General features: G+C 44.0%; 1 protein-coding gene across 1 annotated transcript; it reads right to left on the reverse strand.

The window, feature by feature from the left end:
• Positions 1-2,010: 2,010 nt before the first annotated feature.
• On the reverse strand, positions 2,011-19,314 carry LOC134639081 (glutathione hydrolase 5 proenzyme-like). Its single transcript, XM_063490118.1, has 12 exons — positions 19,044-19,314; positions 17,646-17,773; positions 17,464-17,571; positions 12,372-12,549; positions 12,123-12,283; positions 11,748-11,894; positions 11,485-11,615; positions 3,811-3,986; positions 3,552-3,643; positions 2,560-2,666; positions 2,275-2,385; positions 2,011-2,188 (listed from the first exon to the last, which is right to left on the reverse strand). Exons 1-12 carry the CDS (start codon positions 19,298-19,300, stop codon positions 2,051-2,053), a joined length of 1,734 nt encoding a protein of 577 aa, XP_063346188.1. The 5' UTR covers positions 19,301-19,314; the 3' UTR covers positions 2,011-2,050.
• Between the last annotated feature and the right edge of the window lie 2,803 nt (positions 19,315-22,117).

Raw genomic sequence — 22,117 nt, forward strand, 5'->3', positions numbered from 1 at the left:
GGTGAACCAGTTTACCTATGTGAGAACTAAGTCTCCTGGCTAAAGATTTGGCCAGTATTTTCTGATCTGTGTTCAATAAAGAGATTGGTCGGTAAGAACTCACCAATTCTGGGTCCTTTCCTTTCTTTGGAATGAGAATCACAGTTGCTTCATTCATGGTCTGTGGGAGTGCACCATCTTCCAAGGCCATATTAAACATTTTTAGCAAATATGGGGTTAGTAAACTGCTAAACTTTTTATAAAACTCATTACATAAACCATCAGGTCCTGGGCTCTTCCCGTTTTTCAGGGAGCGTATGGTACTAATCAATTCTGGACATGTTAAGTCTGCATCTAGAAGTGTCCTAGTTTCTTGGCTTCTCATTAGGATAAGCTAGCTGGACAGCTGGGACCGGGGTTGTGGGCGTGTGGGAGCGTATTGTACCATGTTATGTTTTGTTACATGTTGTTATGCTATGTGATGTTAATGTACAAAAGCAGAACAACTATCTGATGCTGTAAATTCCACTGTCATATAAACATGTGAATTGGTCAATAAATATATCTTGAAAGAGTTAAAACAATAACTAATACTATTAAATAAGACCAAAATCCTTGGGTCATAATGTGTTAAAGCCAGGCCATAAAAATGTGTCTTTAGAAGCGATTTAAATTGATCAAGTGTTTGTGCAGATCTAATATTTAGGGGAAGACTATTCCAAAGTCTGGGACCTTCCACAGAGAAGGCTCTATCACCACAAGTGAGTTGAGTTTAGCCCGAGGGATAGATAGCATTAATCTTGAACTGGACCTCGTGTTTTTTTCTGGAGCATAAACAGAGGAGCTCAGACAGATACCGAGGTGAAAAGAAAACTTGCCTCACAAACTGCTTGTCAGATTAACTTTTATCATGAGCACATCAGCAGAATTACCCACACTTTATAACAGCAAAATAATAGCAGGATGAACTAATGAAGCAGAAAATCTTAATATGCAAACTAAATATAAAAACATAATAATAAAAAGCATTTAAATGTGGCTTCTAATATTCAGATAAAAAACTGACCCGACCTTTCTATTTAGCTCTAACAGTCTGTGAGATCTAGCTTTGTTGATGCTGACGTGCTGTAATAGTAACTACACCGGTGTTGTAGGACTCCTAATTCATTGTGATTTTGAGTTTCACATATGCTGTATATAAAAGATGGACATAGACACAGACTTTTCCCACTAGTTTGTAAAGTTCCATTTGTGAAGCCTTAAACTGAACATTTTGGCTGTCATCAATGCTTGCTTTTAGTTTTTTGCTTTTTTTTGGAAGGGGGGGGGGGGGGGGGGAACTACAAATCAATTGATAGATAACCTAGGACTGCCCTCAAGTGTACCTTACTTTAATAATAATAATAATAATAATAATAATAATAATAATAATAATAATAATAATAATAATAATAATAATAATAATAATAATAATAATAATAATAATAAATTGCATTTATATAGCGCTTTTCGGGACCCCTCAAAGCGCTTTACAATACCACTATTCATTCACTCTCACATTCACACACTGGTGAAGGCAAGCTACAGTTGTAGGCACAGTTGCCCTGGGGCAGACTGACTTTATCTCCCTTCTGGACAATCCAGTGGGTTAAAATTTACAAAGTAAACGTGAATTTGATGAGACTTGAAAATATGAATTGTTTACTGTAACCAAAAGTTTTTCAGTCAGTCTCAACCTCCTGGCCTGCTGTTTATAAAGAATGCAGGTCGAAGAAACATAGGCATGGGCTTCACATTTCGACCTGAAAGCTGTTTGCTTGTTTAGTCAAAACCCAAAATGAACAAATATTTAAAAGGTCATATTGATTGTAAAAAATTGAGGCGGATATCAACAGCAATCCCTAAAAAAAAAAGAAAAAAAAAAAGAAAAAAAAAAGAAATGGAGACACATGAGTAAAGCATGTATGTACTATCAGTTAACAGACAAATATAGATTTACCAGTGTTGTAGCTACAGCAGTATCATTAACCTTAAGACCATGCTGTATAACTAACATCACTGACTCTTGGTCTCAGTAACCAGCTGCTTTGCCTTTTTTCCTTTCATCAGACCATGCAGAGATACAGCTGCCCGCCTTTTCCACAGCATTAACTGTATTGTAGAATTTTGCTACTTTATGTCCCTTAGCTTCAAGACCATCAACTACATCCTGCAGGGCAAAGAGGAGAGAGACTCAGATGGAACAAGAGAAATAGAACTTACTAATTTATCATTTAAATACATTGAATAAATTACCTTTTCAAGCTTGGGTTCAAGTTTTACTTCACTTTTAGAGTCTACAAAAACAGCAGGAGTATCAGTTGCCTCCTTAAGGCTCTTTCCAAACCAAAGGTGGTTCATGAGCGCCTTGAAGAGAAAAAAAAAAAATGAGGTGAGAAAGTGATGATTACAGGATAAATTAGGGTGAAGAATCTTGTTACTATGATGCAACCTTTAACAGCAAAGGCGGGCATCAGTCCGCATCAATTTATTTTATTTAATATGTAATGGCACTTTTGTGTGTTTACCATGCATACGTACCGAGGCCACAGCCGGTGGAATCATTTCAGCACCAGACCCTCCAATCACCAGCGTCTTCGACTGAGACTTCAGCACAGATGGGGCCATATTGGAGGGAGGCCGCTCCCCTGAGAAATACAACAAAGACCTTGAATGACAAAACTAGAAAACAGAAATCAGTCTGTATATACTGATGGAGGTAATTTAGCCATTTAAATCAGCTGTGCTGGATCAAGGACACATCTAAAATCTGCAGGACACTGGCCCTTGACACCTGTGCTCTACAAACAAATTTAGAATCGCATCCGCCCATGCTTATCAAGAAATGATGAAAGTGCACACACCACAAGTGAGTTCTCTCTACTGAATCTGTATCAAACTAAAGTAAAATGTCTGTCAAAGTGCAGCTGTTACTGAGACTCTGTCAGTGTGTTAGATTAATGTTTAAATGATGCTATGTCCAAACTGAATTATACAGAACCTTGAACACACTTAAATCAATATTATAGATTCATCCATCGATTATCTTCAGCTTATCCTTCTCAGGGTTGCAGGGGTGGTGGATCCAACTCTAGCTATCATGGGGCAAGAGGCAGGGTAAACCGAGGTCAGGTGGCTAGCTTGATGCAGCGCTAACACACAGAGACACTCGCATTCACACCTATGGGCAATTTAGAGTCACGAATTAGCCTAACCCTACTAACTGCGTGTCTTTGGACTGTGGGAGGAAGCCGCAGTACCCAGAGAGAACTCACACAAACATGGGGAGAACATGCAAGCTCCACACCAGTGGGATCAAACTCAGGGCCTTCTTGCTATAAGGCAACACCATGCCAGCGTGCTGTCCTATGTATATATTAGAAATTACTTAAAGAAATATGTCCCCTCAGGAAAATAATTTCAAGAAAAAAAATTAAACTCTTTGTGGTATTAGTTTTGAAATAATCCGCCTTCCTCGTCTGATTTGTATTTAATAAAAAATAAATGTAAAAAGTATCCTGCTGATCTCCTACCGGGAGATGTGCTATTAGTTCTACCACAGAAGTCAGTCAGCTGGTTGTTGAGAATGATTCCAGTGCTTGGAGAGAGGACGTTGGAGCCAAATCTGTAAACCAAAAATATTAAATTAACTACAACACCAAGACACTCTTTGTAGTATAGAAATAGTCTAAAAACAAGTTCCTCCATAATCTCTTAAATCTTCAGTTTCAAGAAAGAAAAATATCTGATAGCTGGTTTCTAACAGTGAAACAGAATGATGCAGGTACTGACTCGTCGTTGATGCTGCTGGTGACAGACACAGCAGATCCATCTGCAGCCAGCACAGACACATGTGTGGTGCCATGGCTGTCCAGATACAAGTTGATGTCAGGATCAAGAGTCTTGTCGCTGCTGATCAAGCTTCGTTTGCTGTCTGCAAAACTATCCTCTGTCAGTTTCTTTGCCATCTGTGTGAAATACAGAGAATTAATAAAATGAATTAATAAAACTAAATAAATAAGCACATTACAGAAAATACATTGCTGTCAAGAAAATTAACAAATTACAGCCAAATGTTAACAGAATTTTGATCATTGATGCATCACTGATGCAAGATGAATGAATGAATACTAGAGGTTATAATATTGGTTAGTGATCAAGCTCAACATGTGACTGGCAAAGATATATTCTCTGAAATTCTTTGTCGTCTGTGTGAACTACAGAGCATCTGAAAACACCACATTACACAAAATTATACTTATTTTTAAATACTAAAATAATAATAATAATAATAATAATAATAATAATAATGATAATAATACATACTAAATTAAAGACAAGTATTAAGCCAATTTAGGTTTACGTGCTTTTTTTTTTTTTTTTTTTTTTTTTTTTTTTTTTTTAAAAACCTGTCCCGTTTGGTTCTTTTGCCATCAGAATTATTGTCTAAAGGCGAAGAAAGATGCCCAACGGATTTACTTTACCAAATGGACCATCCCAGCCTTGCCGTAATGGTCCATTTGTGTCACGGCGCGTGAAATAAGCCGTGTGGAAAATAATAAAGGAGGATCCAATCGCAGGCAAGAATGAAGGTGAGAGGGTGGTTTATTAAACACAAAATGAAAAGGACAAAACAGCAAACGGGACCGAAACTATCTAAACTGAGAACAACTAACCTACTGACACAAACCAGGACCTGAACATGAAGGAGGATGAGCAGAGGTAACAGACGACGGACAGCAGGGAGACACACAGAATGGAGCAGGGTGGATACGCAGACGGACCAGCAACAACAATGACTAAAGACGTGACTTAAATACACACAGAGAAACACAAGGAGATTACACACAGGTGGTGGACACAGCTGGGAGTCATTAACAAGACGAGACAGAGGTAAAACTGAACACACTCACATGAGACGCAGACCTTCACAATAAAACAGGAAACAAGAACACTACACAAAGACGCAGACTCGACACTGAGAGACAGACAGAAAATGACACCTAAACCCACACATGAGAACACAAATCCTAATCACCAATGAACAGAAACCAGTAATCACCACCACCACCATAATCAGCACAACAAGATAATAAGAAAACAATCCATTACTCAAAATTAAACCAAAACATAATAAACTCAAAATACTGGGTCAGATAGACCCAGAACCGTGACAGTACCCCCCCCTCTAAGGGCTGGCTCCCGACAGCCACAAACAAAAAAAACAGAACGAAACAAGAGCACCAAACCAGGGCGGGCGGAGGGGGTCCAGGAAGGAGGGACAGAAACCAAACAAAAAACAAGGAGCACAAGAGTCCAAACAGTCCAAACAACACAGGAAAACACAACACCAAAAACCAAACAAGAGCTCAACAAGAGTCCACAAACAGTTCAGGGGGTCGACCCGGAGGTCGGCCATACAGGAGCCAAAACAGGTACCAAAACAGTTCAGGGGGCCGACCGTGCACACGGCAGCGGCGGCGACGGGCAAACAGTTCCGGAGGCCGACCGTGCACACGGCAGCGGCGGCGACGGGCAAACAGTTCCGGAGGCCGACCGTGCACACGGCAGCGGCGGCGGCGACGGGCAAACAGTTCCGGAGGCCGACCGTGCACACGGCAGCGGCGGCGGCGACGGGCAAACAGTTCCGGAGGCCGACCGTGCACACGGCAGCGGCGGCGGCGACGGGCAAACAGTTCTGGAGGCCGACCACGTGGAAGGCAGCGGCGGCGGCGACGGGCAAACAGTTCTGGAGGCCGACCGTGCACACGGCAGCGGCGGCGGCGACGGGCAAACAGTTCTGGAGGCCGGCCACGTGGACGGCAGTGGCGGCCACTGAGCAGATCCGGAGGTCGGCTGCCATGCCAGCAGCGGCGACGATCCCTCGCAGGAGGCCGGCCACGACGGCCATGACGCCCAATTAGAGGCCTGGAAAGCGGCCGGCAGAGGTGAGGTGGAACAGGACGGGTCGGGTCCCACGACGGCTTGGCAACCGCAGGGCCAGGCGTGGACGAAGACACAGAGGCAGGGCCAGGCGTGGACGAAGACACAGAGGCAGGGCCAGGCGTGGACGAAGACACAGAGGCAGGGCCAGGCGTGGACGAAGACACAGAGGCAGGGCCAGGCGTGGACGAAGACACAGAGGCAGGGCCAGGCGTGGACGAAGACACAGAGGCAGGGCCAGGCGAAGGCGGAGCCGAACCTGACGGCAGCGAGACGGCTGCGGAACCTGACGGCAGCGAGACGGCTGCAGGCGTGGATGAAGCTGCGGCTGCAGGCGTGGATGAAGCTGCGGCTGCAGGCGTGGATGAAGCTGCGGCTGCAGGCGTGGATGAAGCTGCGGCTGCAGGCGTGGATGAAGCTGCGGCTGCAGGCGTGGATGAAGCTGCGGCTGCAGGCGTGGATGAGGCAGCGGTTGGCTGGACGGGCTCCTCGGGCCCTCCAGCTGATGAGGCCAAAAACTGGCTAGGTTCTCCTGAACCTCCAGCTGACGAGTCATGGGGCTGGACGGGCTCCTCGGGCCCTCCAGCCGACGACACCTGAGGCTGGCTGGGTTCTCTTGAACCCCCAGCAGACAAAACTTGAGGCCGGACGGGCGACTCGAACCCTCCGGCTGACGTGACTTGAGGCCGGACGGGCGACTCGGGCCCTCCAGCAGACGACACTTGGGGCTGGCTGGGTTCTTCCGAACCCCCAGCTGACGACACTTGAAGCTGGCTGGGCTCCTCCGAACCCCCAGCTGACGACACTTGAAGCTGGCTGGGCTCCTCCGAACCCCCAGCTGACGACACTTGAAGCTGGCTGGGCTCCTCCGAACCCCCAGCTGACGACACTTGAAGCTGGCTGGGCTCCTCCGAACCCCCAGCCGACGACACTTGAAGCTGGCTGGGCTCCTCCGAACCCCCAGCCGACGACACTTGAAGCTGGCTGGGCTCCTCCGAACCCCCAGCTGACGACACTTGAAGCTGGCTGGGTTCTCCCGAGCCCCCAGCTGACGTGGCTTGAGACTGGACGGGATCCTCGGGCCCTCCAGTGGAAACAGACACTGAGGCAGCAGGTGCGCGGACCTCTGCCGGTGTGAACACTGGCTGGAACTGAGCAGCACAATGGCTAGACTCAGGCAGCAACAGTGGGATGCAGTCCTCAGAGGGCTGAAAGTGTTCCCCAATACACTCAGCAGAGGACGGAGGCGGACGGGTGAACTCACTTGAGCTCTCAGGGGGCGCTAAGAGCCGAGACTGCTCTGGTGAGTTCCCCAGTGAAACTGCTGGCGCTGGCGTCTTGACCTCTAGGGGTCCAGAGTCAGCTGGTAAGCGGCGACACCCAGCCTCTGGGGAGGCCCTAGAGGGAGTAACCGTCTCTGAGGTGGCCAGCTTAAGAGAACCAGCAGATGTAATGGTGAAGTGTGTTCCCTGCGTAGAATCAGACGGTGAGGATGGTGACTGAATGAGCGGGTGGGTAGGCTGCTGAACTGGTGGCAACTGGGCTACAAGTAGCGAAGTTGTAACAGGTGGTGGAGTGGCTGACTGAACTGAGGGCAGCGTGGCTGCTGACTGAACTGAGGGCAGCGTGGCTGCTGACTGAACTGAGGGCAGCGTGGCTGCTGACTGAACTGAGGGCAGCGTGGCTGCTGACTGAACTGAGGGCAGCGTGGCTGCTGACTGAACTGCTAACTGTCCTGCTAGCTGTGTTACAGACCCCACATTAGACTGTGGTGAAAGTGTAGATGGGAAAACATGATCAGGAAAAACTGCTTCGGTGAGGTTTACAACTTCCCCCGAATGAACTGATGGAGACGAAAAAACTTCCCTGACACTTAAGTTCCCTATGTTCATAGTGCTAGACTCAGGTACTCCAGGCTTGGACACAACAGCATGAACACAGTCATTAACACAAAATGTAGGCTCAGAAAAGGCAGTCTTTGGGGCAGTGGCCATGGGTGAGACGGAAAAATCATTGTTATTTTCAGAAGGCACACAAAAAATAGCCCCAGAAAACACAGTCACTGAATCTGACGCAGCAGGAAAAGTGTCCCTTTCACTCACCACTGCCGACTGTTTACATGTCCTTACATCCGGCTGTGGGGTGCCGCGCCGGCGGCGCGAACGTCGCTTTCTTCTCGGAGACGGCTCCGACGGACCGGGTAACTCCTCGTCCGGCGGGTCGGACGGCACGTCCTCCATTGAAGCGAGTGGGCGAGCGGTAGCGGAGGGAGGGTGAAGGTGAAGCTCGTAAAGAACAAAATTCTGTACGAGCGGGTGCAGTGAGTCCAATAACCAGGGGTAACTGGAAATAAGGTGTTGTAGGTCGGCTTCCACAGTGTAGAGAGACGTTTTTCCCTCATGCTCAAACCACTGGTTAATTAATGTAGAAGCAGAGTTGATAACGGCCTCCTGAAGCTCCCTGGGTGGACTGAATGCCGCTGGATCCATGGCTGGCTGGTCCGTACTGTCACGGCGCGTGAAATAAGCCGTGTGGAAAATAATAAAGGAGGATCCAATCGCAGGCAAGAATGAAGGTGAGAGGGTGGTTTATTAAACACAAAATGAAAAGGACAAAACAGCAAACGGGACCGAAACTATCTAAACTGAGAACAACTAACCTACTGACACAAACCAGGACCTGAACATGAAGGAGGATGAGCAGAGGTAACAGACGACGGACAGCAGGGAGACACACAGAATGGAGCAGGGTGGATACGCAGACGGACCAGCAACAACAATGACTAAAGACGTGACTTAAATACACACAGAGAAACACAAGGAGATTACACACAGGTGGTGGACACAGCTGGGAGTCATTAACAAGACGAGACAGAGGTAAAACTGAACACACTCACATGAGACGCAGACCTTCACAATAAAACAGGAAACAAGAACACTACACAAAGACGCAGACTCGACACTGAGAGACAGACAGAAAATGACACCTAAACCCACACATGAGAACACAAATCCTAATCACCAATGAACAGAAACCAGTAATCACCACCACCACCATAATCAGCACAACAAGATAATAAGAAAACAATCCATTACTCAAAATTAAACCAAAACATAATAAACTCAAAATACTGGGTCAGATAGACCCAGAACCGTGACAATTTGATTTACCTTTTATTGTTTATTTTATTTTATTTTTTTTACTTGCTAGATACGGGACAGGGGAAAAGAAAAGGGAGAAAGAAAGAGGGGGGAAAAAACAAAACAAAACAAAAAAAAAAACAGCGGAGAAGAGGGACGGGGATAAAGGGCAAAAAACAAAAACCAACAAAATAAGCAGACAAAAAAATACATATATCGATCACCTGGATCACCTGTTGAGAAAGAAAAAAGAAAACAAGCAGAAGAAAACGAGAGTAATAGAATAAACAACATCACAATGATATATGGGAATATAACACTAAATACTTAATATTAAACATTATTGTGCAGCACGTAAGATCGACAGCGCACAGTGTGCTTTGAGGTAGGAGCCAAAAAGGGTGTAGTTTGTGTGTGTGATCACCTGTGTGTACACCTGTGAGCATGAGCGCGCTTGTATTTAAAAGGTTCCTTAATGTAATGATCTGCTAGAGGGTGTGGGGGGCCACAGTCCCACATCCAGAGGCCCCCAGAACACAAGAGACCAAGGAAGACCAACAGAGGGGCAGCCGCGCCACTGTCCCAGAAAGAGCTGAGTAGAGTCCCAGATGAGGGATCACTCAGCAGCCGCGGAGCAGAAGCCAGGGGGGGTTGCAGTGACGTGCCCGTGAGCTCCGCCGGCAGCCAGCTGTGCCTGAGTGACCGAGCCCCAGGCCGAGAGGCCGAGGGCACCCCACCCCCGAAGTGGCCCGAGCGAGCCCCAGGTTCCAGGCCCGGATAAGCAGCCACCAAGGAGTGAGCCGGTGTGTACCCGGACGCCCACCCCCGGACACAAAGAACCACCAACGCATCGATGTCTGAGGGCGTCTGCCACTGGCAGGGGAAGTGGTGGGGGGAGATAGGCCTCCAAACCTTGGAGGGCCTGAGATGTCCCCAGAGAGGTGGCGTCTGATACCCAACCTGACATATAGACACAGACATACAGGCACACTCAAATACAAACATCCATTCCCACCCTCATGCTCTCATAGGCAATTACTCCACACTCAATCAACGTGGAGACAGACATAAAGAGACGCTGTACACACAATCACACTCCCCAAGCGTACTCTAAGAACCGGGTCTAGGTACCCTTGCCCCTGGAGGGGGAAACTGCACCCAGACCCAGGTGGTGTTACCCTTTTCCCTGCAGTGGGGAGAAGCAGACTGCCCCGACTCCGCAGCAGCAGGGAGGCCCCACACACCAGACCCCAGTCGGACGGCCAACTCCTCCTCCTAGCCCCCCCGCTCCAGCAGGCCGCAGAGACCGGGGGTGTGAGAAGACTCCAAACCTCCCTCTACCCGCTCATATGTAGTGTTGATGTATATGTGTTCTAAGGTGCAATTAAAACCCAGGAGGGCATGGAGCTACCTGCCAGAGAGCAGCAGGTAAGCACATAGCCCCTCCTGATAGCCCTCAATGTCTACGTGTATTTAAAATTGAGAGGTGGGCAATGACGCCAGGGGTGCGGTGTACACCCTGATGGTAATTTGGAGTCCGTGTTGTGAGCCCACCCCCAAGGTTTACGTGCTTTTAAAACTTGTATTTATACGTATATGTTTCAAAAGTTACATCACTGCTCAGAATGATGCTGAAATGAAAATGCAGAGTTACTGGGAAAAGCTGAGACTCAAAGAAATTTTTACAGCACTCTACTGGTTCTCTACACCCTTAGTGCTTCTATAAGAACTTTAAAAATAAGTAGCAGCCAGGTACTGATAATCAAACGCCCTTGATTAACTGATCATTAACAAAGGTGAACACCTCTGTAAAAGCACTTTGTTAACACAAAGTCACAATCTCACCCTAGCAAATTAACCCAAAGTCCGACTGTGCAAAGCTCAGAGATCTTACAAAAAAAACTTCAGATCTGTTCACATCTCAACTCATTATCAATGTGCATACACCGACTGTGGTGGGGTGTGGTTTGTGGATGAGCTGCAGGCGAGGGGTGGAGCAGTGGGTTCAGGCAGAGCAGAAGCTCATTAATTTCATCATGTCCCCTCTATTTTAGTAACACACCAGGGCCTGGAGGCAGAGGTGGCAAGTAGAAGTAACTAGTGTTAAAAACTTGAGTGAAGTTAGCTCTCTTTCTAGCTATATTTTTCAAATATTATGATAATTATTACGTAAATGGGTACATTTACAATTATAAGTAAATTTTGCAAACAATGTGAATATTATTCTCATATTGAAACCAGGGCATCCCTTTTCACTGTTTTGCACTGTTTGTTTTGTGTTTTGTGATGTGGTATTGCTACTTTTAATTGTTTAGTCACTTAAATAGAATCATACTATATGCAATAAAGTAGGTGCAAATCTGTAGGATTTTGAGATACTTACTTCATCTGAGCTGAAGTTTGGATCTCTGATATTTTTCTTTAATCCATTGGCAATTTTTAAAGCTTCAATATAACGGTGATAAAACAAAATCTTTTCATCAGTCGTCTTAGGTTCTGAATTCATTTTGTATCCTGAAAATATAAATAATTTTTATTTTTTCAATTGAAAACATGCATTCTTAGTGTATCACATTTGTAACTATTGATAAGGATCATTTTCTTATATGAAACAAACTCTACATGCTATAAGCAACAATCAGGAACCTTTCATGATGTTGAGGATGAAGCTGAGGATGGCTCCTCCTGAAGGGGGTGGAGGGAAGTACATCTGGAACTCTCCCAAAGAAATATTCCACGCATCAGTCACATTAGCTTCATACAATTCCAAGTCCTCCCTTGTGAGGTTTCCTCCTGAGCAAAAACAGTGAAACAAAAGATTCTGCTGAGCAAAAATGAACACAATGCATTTCATAATCAAGAGTTTGAAAGGATCCAGACAGATCACAGTGTAGCCTGTGAGGGATCATGATAGATTTTTATAGAACCAATCGATTTGTTAATTTGTAATTAGATCATTGTGCCTGGCAGACATAGAAAATTGTTAGAATAGAGAGCAGCATGAAGCCCGTCTGATAATACCTGCGTTCTGTATGTCACTGATTAAATTCTTTGCTATTGTTCCGTTGTAAAACACATCTGGTCCCTCGTTTGCGATCGTCTCCAAAGTGTCAGCCAGTTTCTCAAATTTCACAGTATCACCGGTCTTAAGCAGGTTCCCATTTTTATCTAAATATAACTCCCTAAAAGACAAAGACAGTGAAATAAAGCTAAAACATTCATTGTTTGCTCTTCGTATTTTTGAAATCACATTGTGGGTGTTTTTCATACCGTAGTGACGTGTTACCAATGCGTGGGATGTGTTGACCTTGGTAGTAAGGAATGGGGAATCCTTCTCGGGCTAATTTGATGGTCGGCTGAAAGAGGTCGGCCCACGGCAACTTCCCATAAAGCCGGTGTGCCGCTTCATAACCTCGAATTTCCCCAGGAACCCCAATCCATCTGCTATCTGGTCAGATAGATAATGGATAGTCAGTGCTGGAAAGTCACAAATACATTTTTTGTGTTTTGAGTAAACTGTAAGGTCCTGACCTTTAATGATCAGAGATGACATTTGTTATAAATTGTTATTTTGTAAATACTCTATTCTATTCTGCTCCATTTCACAGGGAAACTGTACTTTTTAAATGTGTGTCCATTTGTAACTGATTATGTTAGAGATAACATTTTGCATCTTACATTTACTTTTAGATTATTTCACTATATTTACATATTTACACTATTTCTGGCTTATAGAAGCATTTAGCATACCTTATACTTTCTTTTCTTACTGTTTATGCAGCCTGTGTGCAGGAGTGTAGCACAGAACAGCCCCATAAATAAATGGTGTCTGTAGCCCCCTTTCTTTTCTTGATCCATTTGTCACACATATTCTAATTTGTATTTTCCTTATTTTTTATATCTGCCACAAGTGAACTGCTCCAAAAAATACTCCCAGTTCTTATTGTTGTCCATCCCATACTCATAAGACGCTTCTTAACAGAGACTATGCTCATTCTATATATGGATCCACAGCTTCCCTTAAAGTCAGCACACTATAGACAATCAGGAAGTAATACAGGAAGTTCATTTGTACTCTGCTGACAGGATCATAAGAGACAGGGACATGTGCATCCACAGCAGCCTGTGTCTCTGGCCCCACTTCAGGATCTCACAAAATTTCCAGCTTCACCTCTGCAGACAGATAATCTGCCACAGAATGAGTGGAGATAAGCCAAAGCAGAAACCATGACTGATTAACATGGACTTGTGAGGAAAATTAAGATTTGTCCTGGGATCGAATTTATATTATCTAGAGACCAGAAAATGGGAAAGATGCCCCAGCATTCTGGCAAGCTGTCTATTGTTGAACAGCCCATTCAGAAACTGATGAAACTGATCTTTCTCTTAGTTTTATGTGACAATTATATCTTTTACTCTATGAAGACTTTATGTGTGAACATTCTCTGCAGACTCACATTGATAATTCTATTACAGGTGGACAGATCGATCCAAATGTCGATAGTATCGATACTAGAGATAGCGCGATACCACTTTTTTATGTTTTATGTTTTTATTTTCACTTGCTAGATACGGGACAGACTTGAATGAGGAAAAGAAAAGGGATAAAGAAAGAGGGGGAAAAAGCAGTGGAGAAGATGGACGGGGATAAAGGGCAAAAAAACCAAAAACCAACTAAATAAGCAGACAAAAAATACATATATCAGTCACCTGGATCACCTGTTGAGAAAGAAAAAAGAAAACAAGCAGAAGAAAATGAGAGGAATAGAATAAACAACATCACGATGATATACGGGAATATAACAGTAAATACTAAATATTAAACATTATTGTGCAGCACGTAAGATCGACAGCGCACAGTGTGCTTTGAGGTAGGAGCCAAAAAGGGTGTAGTTTGTGTGTGTGAGCACCCGTGTGTACACCTGTGAGCATGGACGCGCTTGTTTTTAAAAGGTTCCTTCATGTAATGATCTGCTAGAGGGTGTGGGGAGCCACTGCCCCGTCCTCCAGGGCATGAAGCAGGTATGGAGGAGATCAAAACTCCAGACATCCAGAGGCCCCCAGAACACAAGAGACCAAGGAAGACCAACAGAGGGGCAGCCGCGCCACTATCCCAGAAAGAGCTGAGGAGAGTCCCAGATGAGGAATCACCCAGCAGCCGCGGAGCAGAAGCCAGGGGGGGTTGCAGTGACGTGCCCGTGAACTATGCTGGTTGCCAGCTGTGCCAGAGTGACCGAGCCCCAGGCCGAGAGGCCAAGGGCACCCCACCCCCGGAGCCCCAGGCTCCAGGCCCTGATAAGCAGCCACCAAGGAGTGAGCCGGTGGGTACCTGGACGCCCATCCCGGGACACAAAGAACCACCAACGCACTACCAACTACTATAGCTTACTAGAGTATATATTAGACTTAATAGTTAGTATATACAACAATGGATTTCTATACATTTTACATCAGATGAAAACTTTGGGTGTAAGATTCGGATAATTATTTCTTAAAAGCGAGACATTTTAAATGAGAATAAGAAAGAAAAGTATTTCTTTGTGCCCCATTTTCCCTGTTAATGCCCTACCTACCCCCCTGGCAAAACTTTGCTAGACCCGCCCCTGCACAGTTACCAGCTGTCAGCTACGTAGGAAAGGATCCTGGTGTAGAAAGTAATATTAAATACATTCTAACAACAGCTTATCAAGTTTAAACCAGCTGCTGCTGATTATTATTTCCTCTTTCTGGCGTAAAGTGGGTGATAAACAAACAAGAGAGACGGCCTGCAGCAGAAAAGTCGATCAGATGATCATTGATCAGTTTCATGATTGAAGTAGCAAAAGGAGAGGGAGAGAATGAGAGGCAGTCGCTCCATATATCAGTTGTTAAGTTGCTTTACAAACATTCAGAGATAAACTTACACACTTGTTTTACTTCTCTGGGATAGCTTTCTCAGAGATGAAATGCCAGTGTGGTACCATGTAGCGAGGCTCCAAATGCTCAACCAGACCGCCAAGAGGTGTGCACGCCACAGCTGCTCTATCACGTGACCCATACTGCTCCGATGTGCTAAGGTCATGAGCTGGATTACGGCAAGTTTTGTGGGCTGCTTTTGTGATATTTAGTGGATCGGATTACATTTTTTATTTCTCTCCGATATCTGATCCAGTAATTTAGGTCAGTATCGGACCGATACCAATACGTAATATCAGATAGGTCCATCCCTAATCGATTACATCACTGATATCAGTATCGGATTGATCCTAACACAATTGGATCAAATTTGAATTATTTGTTTCTATCCTCAAAATCCAGTATGTGTCCTACTGTCCATCCATTCATACTTCCTCCACCACAATTCAGGGTTGCGGGGTGGGGGGGTGGGGGGGGGGGGTGGCTGGAGCCTATCCCAGCTGTCTTAGGGTGAGAAGCGGGGTACACCCTGGACAGGGCAATTTGGCAAATGCGCAATGAGTCAGCTCAAAAATCATGACACACTGCTCTCCCCTACATAAGCAGTATTGCTGATACCAAAAGTATTGGTATCAGCAATACTGCTCTTTGCACTTTGTATCGGAGTGATACCAAAATTTGTAGAATTGCACAGACTAAATTTTATTTCAAGTACGTAAAAAGCCGTGCGGTTACGGGTTATTTTGAGTTTAGAAATTATTATTATACACATAATTTGGTGGAAATGTAATATAATAGGACACTTTAGTCTGAAAACACACGCTCTTTGTATTTCCTAGGGGCCAAATTCCCCTAGGTGGCGCTGTTGCATTTTAATCATAACACCCCTGACCACCCCACCACAACAGTAAGCATATACTTACTTTTTCATGCTTCAGTGTGCCATCCACAAATTGAAATTCTCTATCATGTAAAAAAAGAAACCCATACATGAACATGATCCAGAAATGCAGCTGTCTTCTCTGGGCTAAAGCTCATTCAAAAAGGACTGAGGCTAAGTTGAGAACTGTTCTAATGTCAGACAAATCAAACAGGAAAGGGCTTTAACGTTGTTAAGACCTGTGTCAGAAAGTCTCCTTATATTTCGGTTTCATTGTTATATTTGTAGTGGTGATTTCTTTATCAATAAGTTATCAATAAGTTATCAATAAGTTTTCCACTTTGTTCTCACTGTTTGCTGGATGTTGATGTCACATGCTTTTACAACAGTCCCGCCGTACTAAGAGTCCTAAGCACATTTTTCCATGAGTGCGGGGGAGTAGCGATTTTCCAGCCGTGTGTGTTTCTGCGCAAAGAACCTTCCTGCGTCAGAACCTTTCTAGCTCTAAGTGTCAATTCTCAAATTTATAGAATGGATATAACTCTGACGTTAATTTCGGGAAGTTGTAAGAAATCTGTGGTATTATGGTGCTAAAGTATACATCTCCACTGAGGAGAACTAGGAGGAGACGGATCTATACGTTGACATATTTTTTACATCCTTTTGGGGTTTTATATTAGGAGTATCGGATCATAGGACATTTACATGATATGGAGTATGTCAGGAGATTTGATTGAAGAAGCATGTGCCTTTCACCGTAGCCAACACGGATTTGTGTATAGCAGTGAGGTTATTTGGCCACTAGAGGGCTCTGATGACCACCTAATTGCTGATCTTTAGTGGTGTAGAGATATTAGGCCTTTTCTGTTGCTTGGGATATGCAGATACTCCTGTTTTCTGCCTGTTTAAAATGGCAATGTGAGATTAAGTCAGAGGATTTAATTGATCATTTGTGTTGTAATTCATTATTGGTGTATGATGTTGAAAAGTAATGATTGTTATAGTTGTCATGTAATAATTGTTATTCTCCCTGATTTCTTGTTATTTAGAACCACACACATACGCACCCCCATACTCTGAGTATGCCAAGTGCTGTACTACTGGCCTGCTGTTCAATCAGTTAATGTTCATTAAAGTATATCTGGAAAGCACTCTCTGTGCCCCACTCTAGGACCGGAGTTCTTGTCCTGAGGGAGCTATCACACCGGCATCCCAGAGATAACTCTCTAACAACCTGTTTGGAGAAAGACCTAAATACTTCAATCTCTCTGGCTGTTTCTGAAACTAAGGAGCATGTGTTTCAGGGTGTTTATGTTCGATTACTCTGATAAGTGTCATATATGAAACTGACTCATTGTCTTGAATAACTGCCGACAGCCAAACCATCTGTAGTGGTTTGCTTTATCTCCCTCTCTTTTCTTTTCTTTTTTATTATCCCTGTTTTCCTTTCTTGAGGAAAGACATGACACATAGTGTGCATTAGCAGTCCCCTAAACAGAATAAATGAGCTTTGTCATAAAAGTGAGTCCAAGAGCAGATTATATAAACCATTATAAATATTAGCATTATGGTATAAAAACAGCCCACCTCGCGGCCACTCCATGGTCCACTCTGTGCTGTTAGGACACGACTTAAGCAGGTCAGAGGTCACGTTGCTGGGGACAGTCTCTCTGGAGGTGATGATTTTCACTTTACCTTTGAAAAGATGACATATTATTATGTTAATCTCCAGCAGGGCTGAGCTAAGAGGTTCGAGGGTGTCTTGTTACCTGAGCTGTCCATCACAGTGAATATGACCCCGCCTCCGATCCCTGCGCACTGTGGGTTGATGATGGAGGTGCACAGCAGCGCAGCAATGGCAGCATCTACTGCAGAGCCGCCTTTCTGAAGAATGTCCCTGAAAGAGTTCATCGTTATCACTTTAGTGTTATTTTTTTATCATGTGTTAGGGGTGCACAATTAATTTACAATTTAAAAAAATATTAAAATTAATGTCCCACAATTAAATTGCCATTGAAACAACGTGTTCCATTTTTGTTGTTATTGCATGTGCAAGGGATGCACAGTTCACTGAATTTTAGTCTATTACATCCCACAATGAAGTTAACCTGATCATTTGCAGACAAACATGAGGATCTTGAAATGTATAAAAACACTTTTTTCAGGTGTCTGTGAGGAGCCTAGCATGAGCATTGAGGACAAGCTGGAGACAGGGCAGAGAGGACTGACTGAGACCACTGTAAGGTCAGTTGCAATCATCCAAGTGGGAGGAATGAGAGCATGAATTACAATTTCACCATCTTTCACAGAAAGAAAGGCCTCAGTTTGATATGGAGCAGAGATGAGGCTGTTTTAACCAACAAGTTAAATATGTCAAAAATCACACTAAGATTTTATTTCATAGGGTTTGATATAACTGGAGAGATTGTGAAGCTGATCAGAAAGCTCTCTGATGGAACTACGCAGTCTGAGTGCTCAGTTTCAGTAGAAAAGCAATACTTTCTATGTGTTGACAATACACACCACATCTGTAAGAATCATAGTTTTAGTTATAAGGCTTTTTCTCCATTTTTGACCAATAAATAATTTAGTCGACCTTGGAGACCTTGATGGATGAAGGAAATTTTTGATAGATTAATTAATCAATTAATATGACCGCACTGTGCACCATTACAACTCAGAATTCATTCAAAACGTTTTGAGCTGTTGTGTTTGCAGACAGAATGATCGCAGACCAAAAGCACAAACATTGGCGGAGATAATAATGTATTATCCTCCGTGTCATATGCTTAAAAGTGTAGTTCACGCTTTTATGTGTTTCTATGTAAATGAGACAAGACAGCTGTAAAATACAATTTAAGTATGAATTTGGATTTTTAATTAAATAATGTGACGATAACTAAAGTGGGTATAAAAAGCTTTAATTATGACATATATGAACTATGAAAGATGAAGCCTAATGCAGATTTTGTTGTGGACAATCCGTTTGTCAGTTATCTGGTAAATAGATGTAGAGGGGGGAAAAACATAACCGTACACTTCTGTGATGAGACCCGGGTTACGTCGTTCTCAAAGATCTTTTATTGCTAAAGTTTGCATTTGGAACAGTGCATAATATTATGTGTAATGTGAAAAAAAATGTGTCCCAAGTTTAAAATGTTACTCACCGTCCAATCTCTGAACAATTCCAGGAGTCTGCGGCCACAGCAGCTTTTGAGAAAGTGCAATTAGGACTGGCACCCTTGTCCGAAGGGCCCGGGTCTATTTTTCCTGAAGAAAAACTCCAAAAAAAACAAACAAAGAATGATGCAAGTGCAAGACACCCAACTACACTTACACAAACCAAGACTTTTACTGATACGGGAACTTTGGGGGGGCGATAACGACTCGTATTTGCCCCCTCTAATTCCTCGTGCTCAAACATCGCTGCTTTCTTCTCTCCGTAACCGGTAGTTCACGTCCTCTGAAAGTTTACAGCTTGTTGATTCCCCAGATGGCACAGCGACGTATTGCGCACATATATCCGCTGTGTGGGTACTGATAGGCGCAGCGTGGCGGAGACGTGTGTTTGTTCATTGGTAAGCAGAGGTAGCTGCTACGTCGTTTAACGCGTCAAGATTGTGACTTTTAGTCTCAGGGTAGTGATGTTGGTTCACTCTCTGACCGAGATCTGTGTAAATCCGTCTGTGGAGGGGAGTGAGGAAAGAGACGTTACTACAGTAAATTATGATCTTCAGTCGCACTAATATCAAGTGCAGCTGAATGTTCGGGTATCTGTCAGGACTGTTTAAATATGAATTATTATTTATAGTGATCTAAAACTGAAACAATAAAACAAAACTCAAGTGTGAAAAATGCAGTTAACTGCAATTTTAAACTAAACTTTAGGAAAAATAAAAAGATGAAACCTATGTGAACTGTCTTAAATGTATTTTATTAGCTTCAGATTTGGACAAATTTGTCAACAGAACCATGATGAACTTTTGAAGCATTTGTTGAAACTGAGATGTCTGAGTCAACTGCATTCAAAGTGTTTGTATTTTAATATATTTTGTTTTTCTTTCAGAATATATATCTATATGTGTTGTAAATGTGTTGTATAAATAAATCAAATAAGTAAAAATATACGATGTATAGTGTTCACAAATATACATGTATCTGATAATAGGTCAACTGGTTTGCTCAAATTCTACTTAAAGTGTGGATAGCATTAGGGAATTGTGATTATCTAAGAATGGAAAAACATTTGGGCAAAATAATTATTTATCAGCATCATATTTCAACACATCTGGAATAATCTTTTTTTCCACTGTCATATATAAATATTCCCCACTCGCCCTGTGGGCGGTCTTTTATCGTTCAAGCCCAGGTCCTGCACCAGAGGCCTGGGAGCTTCAGTGTCCAGCACAGTATCATCACTGTTGGTAAGACTGCTTTCTTCTGCACAGAGATCTCAGATGTCATTCCTGGGATCACACAGCCTGCACCTGAGGTCTTGCCTGGTGTGCTAGACCCCAGTCTCTATTGATCTTGTGCTCAGGCTTGTTCCTGTGCTCCCATGATTCATGCCTCTGTGTTGTCTTTCAGACCTGCTTTGTCGAGCCATTAATAAAAATTCTGAATGTCAGCCACATCTCCTATCTGCCTGTGGTGCATGCTGTGCAGGGGCCTGTCCTTCCATGATGGTTCCTCTTCTTCCTCCTCTTCTTTCTCAGGTTTCTACTGGTTGAAGTATAAACTAAGCACATGATCAGTTTTAGCCATTTTCCTGATGTACTCATGGATCTCTGTTGTTTAATCCCGGATGGTGTTTCTGACACTCACTAGTCCTCGGCCTCCTTCCTTCTCCTTAGCCTACAGTCTCAGGGTGCTGGATTTGGAGTGAAACCCTTTCACGCATGGTAAAGAAATTTCTTGTTTGGATGTCAGTGGCTTCTATCTCCTCCTTTGGCCAGCTTATTCTCTCAGAAGGGTATCTGATCACTGGCAGGGCATAGGTGTTGATTGTCTGGATCTTGGTTTTCCTATCCAGCTGACTCCTCAGCACTTTCCTTACTCTCTGCAGGTACTTGGTGGTTCCGGCTTTCCCAGTGCCCTCTTCATAGTTCTCATTTGCCTCATTTGCCTGTGGGAGTATTCATAACTCTCCTTGAAATCAGCACTGTTGCCTTCTGGTAGTGCAGTTCCCTCAGTTCTGACTACCTTCCCTCTCTCTGTTACCATCTGACTAAACCAGACTGAATGAGATTGGGGTGTGGATCAGTAAACCAATGGCACTGAGTCATAATCCTTTGTGTAATCAATCCAGGTGGTGCACAGGTTAGTCAGTTTGGTCTTACAGTTATAGTAAGTGACTGCTCTATCTACCAGGAGCTGGTGTTTAGCCCATCTCATGTTTCTGAGAATTCCTTTCTGGGCCCTGCTCATGTATTGAACCATGTGCCTGTGCATCTTAGCTGCTATGATACCTGATTGGAGCTTCCAGCTGTGCTGAGGCAGTTTATTGGCTGGCTGCTGGATGGAAGCAGTTCCTTCCGGGGATTATTGGGGATCAGGCCTGTCCCCCCTTGTCACATCCAACAGCAGCTGGTTTATTTGTGTAGCCAGGTGCTCATGGAGTGCAGTTAGCTTCTTTAGGCACTAAGTGTGAATCATATCAGGGCCTGGTGCTGTCCAGCTCTTCATGCTTGAAACTCTTTCTTGGATGTCTGTCATTGTCATGGTCACTGGAGCTTGTTCAGGGAGGTCGCTGTAGTTTGCTCTTATCTCCATTAGTCACTGAGCATTGTTGTTATGTGTTACGTGTTGTGTCTTTTAGTATATGCTCTTGCAGTATTGCTCTGTTTCCAGCCTTGGTGGGACTGTTCTCATGTTGTTCCCCTGCTACTGATAGTATACCACAATACAGATTCTCTTCCACAGCTTTCTCACAGAGAGAGAACAGTTACTGTAAGTTATCATTAAGGCAACAATGGGAAAACAGACTTATTGATTGGAGAGGTTTTCACTACCGCAGTTATTTCAACACTCAGGGAAAGACTGAAGGTTTGCTTTCAGCATAAACAGTGGCCAGCTAATTAGCAAATAAATCTGCCCAGGCACAGCCCGAAAAAAGGACATGGGCCCCCCCTCCTGTAGACTCACCACCCGCAGGAGGCGCCGTAGGCGTCTGGTGAACACACTACACCCGTCCCAATCAAGACTAGTGACTGGGACATGGAATGTCACCTCTCTGGTGGGG

This window comes from Pelmatolapia mariae, linkage group LG12 (genome assembly GCF_036321145.2).
Source record: "Pelmatolapia mariae isolate MD_Pm_ZW linkage group LG12, Pm_UMD_F_2, whole genome shotgun sequence".
NCBI lineage: Eukaryota > Metazoa > Chordata > Actinopteri > Cichliformes > Cichlidae > Pelmatolapia > Pelmatolapia mariae.

Coding starts and splice junctions, on each gene's coding strand:
- LOC134639081 (XM_063490118.1), bottom strand. CDS start 19,300: ATGTTTGAGCACGAGGAATTAGAGGGGGCAAATACGAGTCGTTATCGC. Junction 11,895..12,122: donor CAGTGACATACAGAACGCAG/GTATTATCAGAC, acceptor GTTTTTGCTCAG/GAGGAAACCTCACAAGGGAG. Junction 2,386..2,559: donor TTCCACCGGCTGTGGCCTCG/GTACGTATGCAT, acceptor TTTCTCTTCAAG/GCGCTCATGAACCACCTTTG.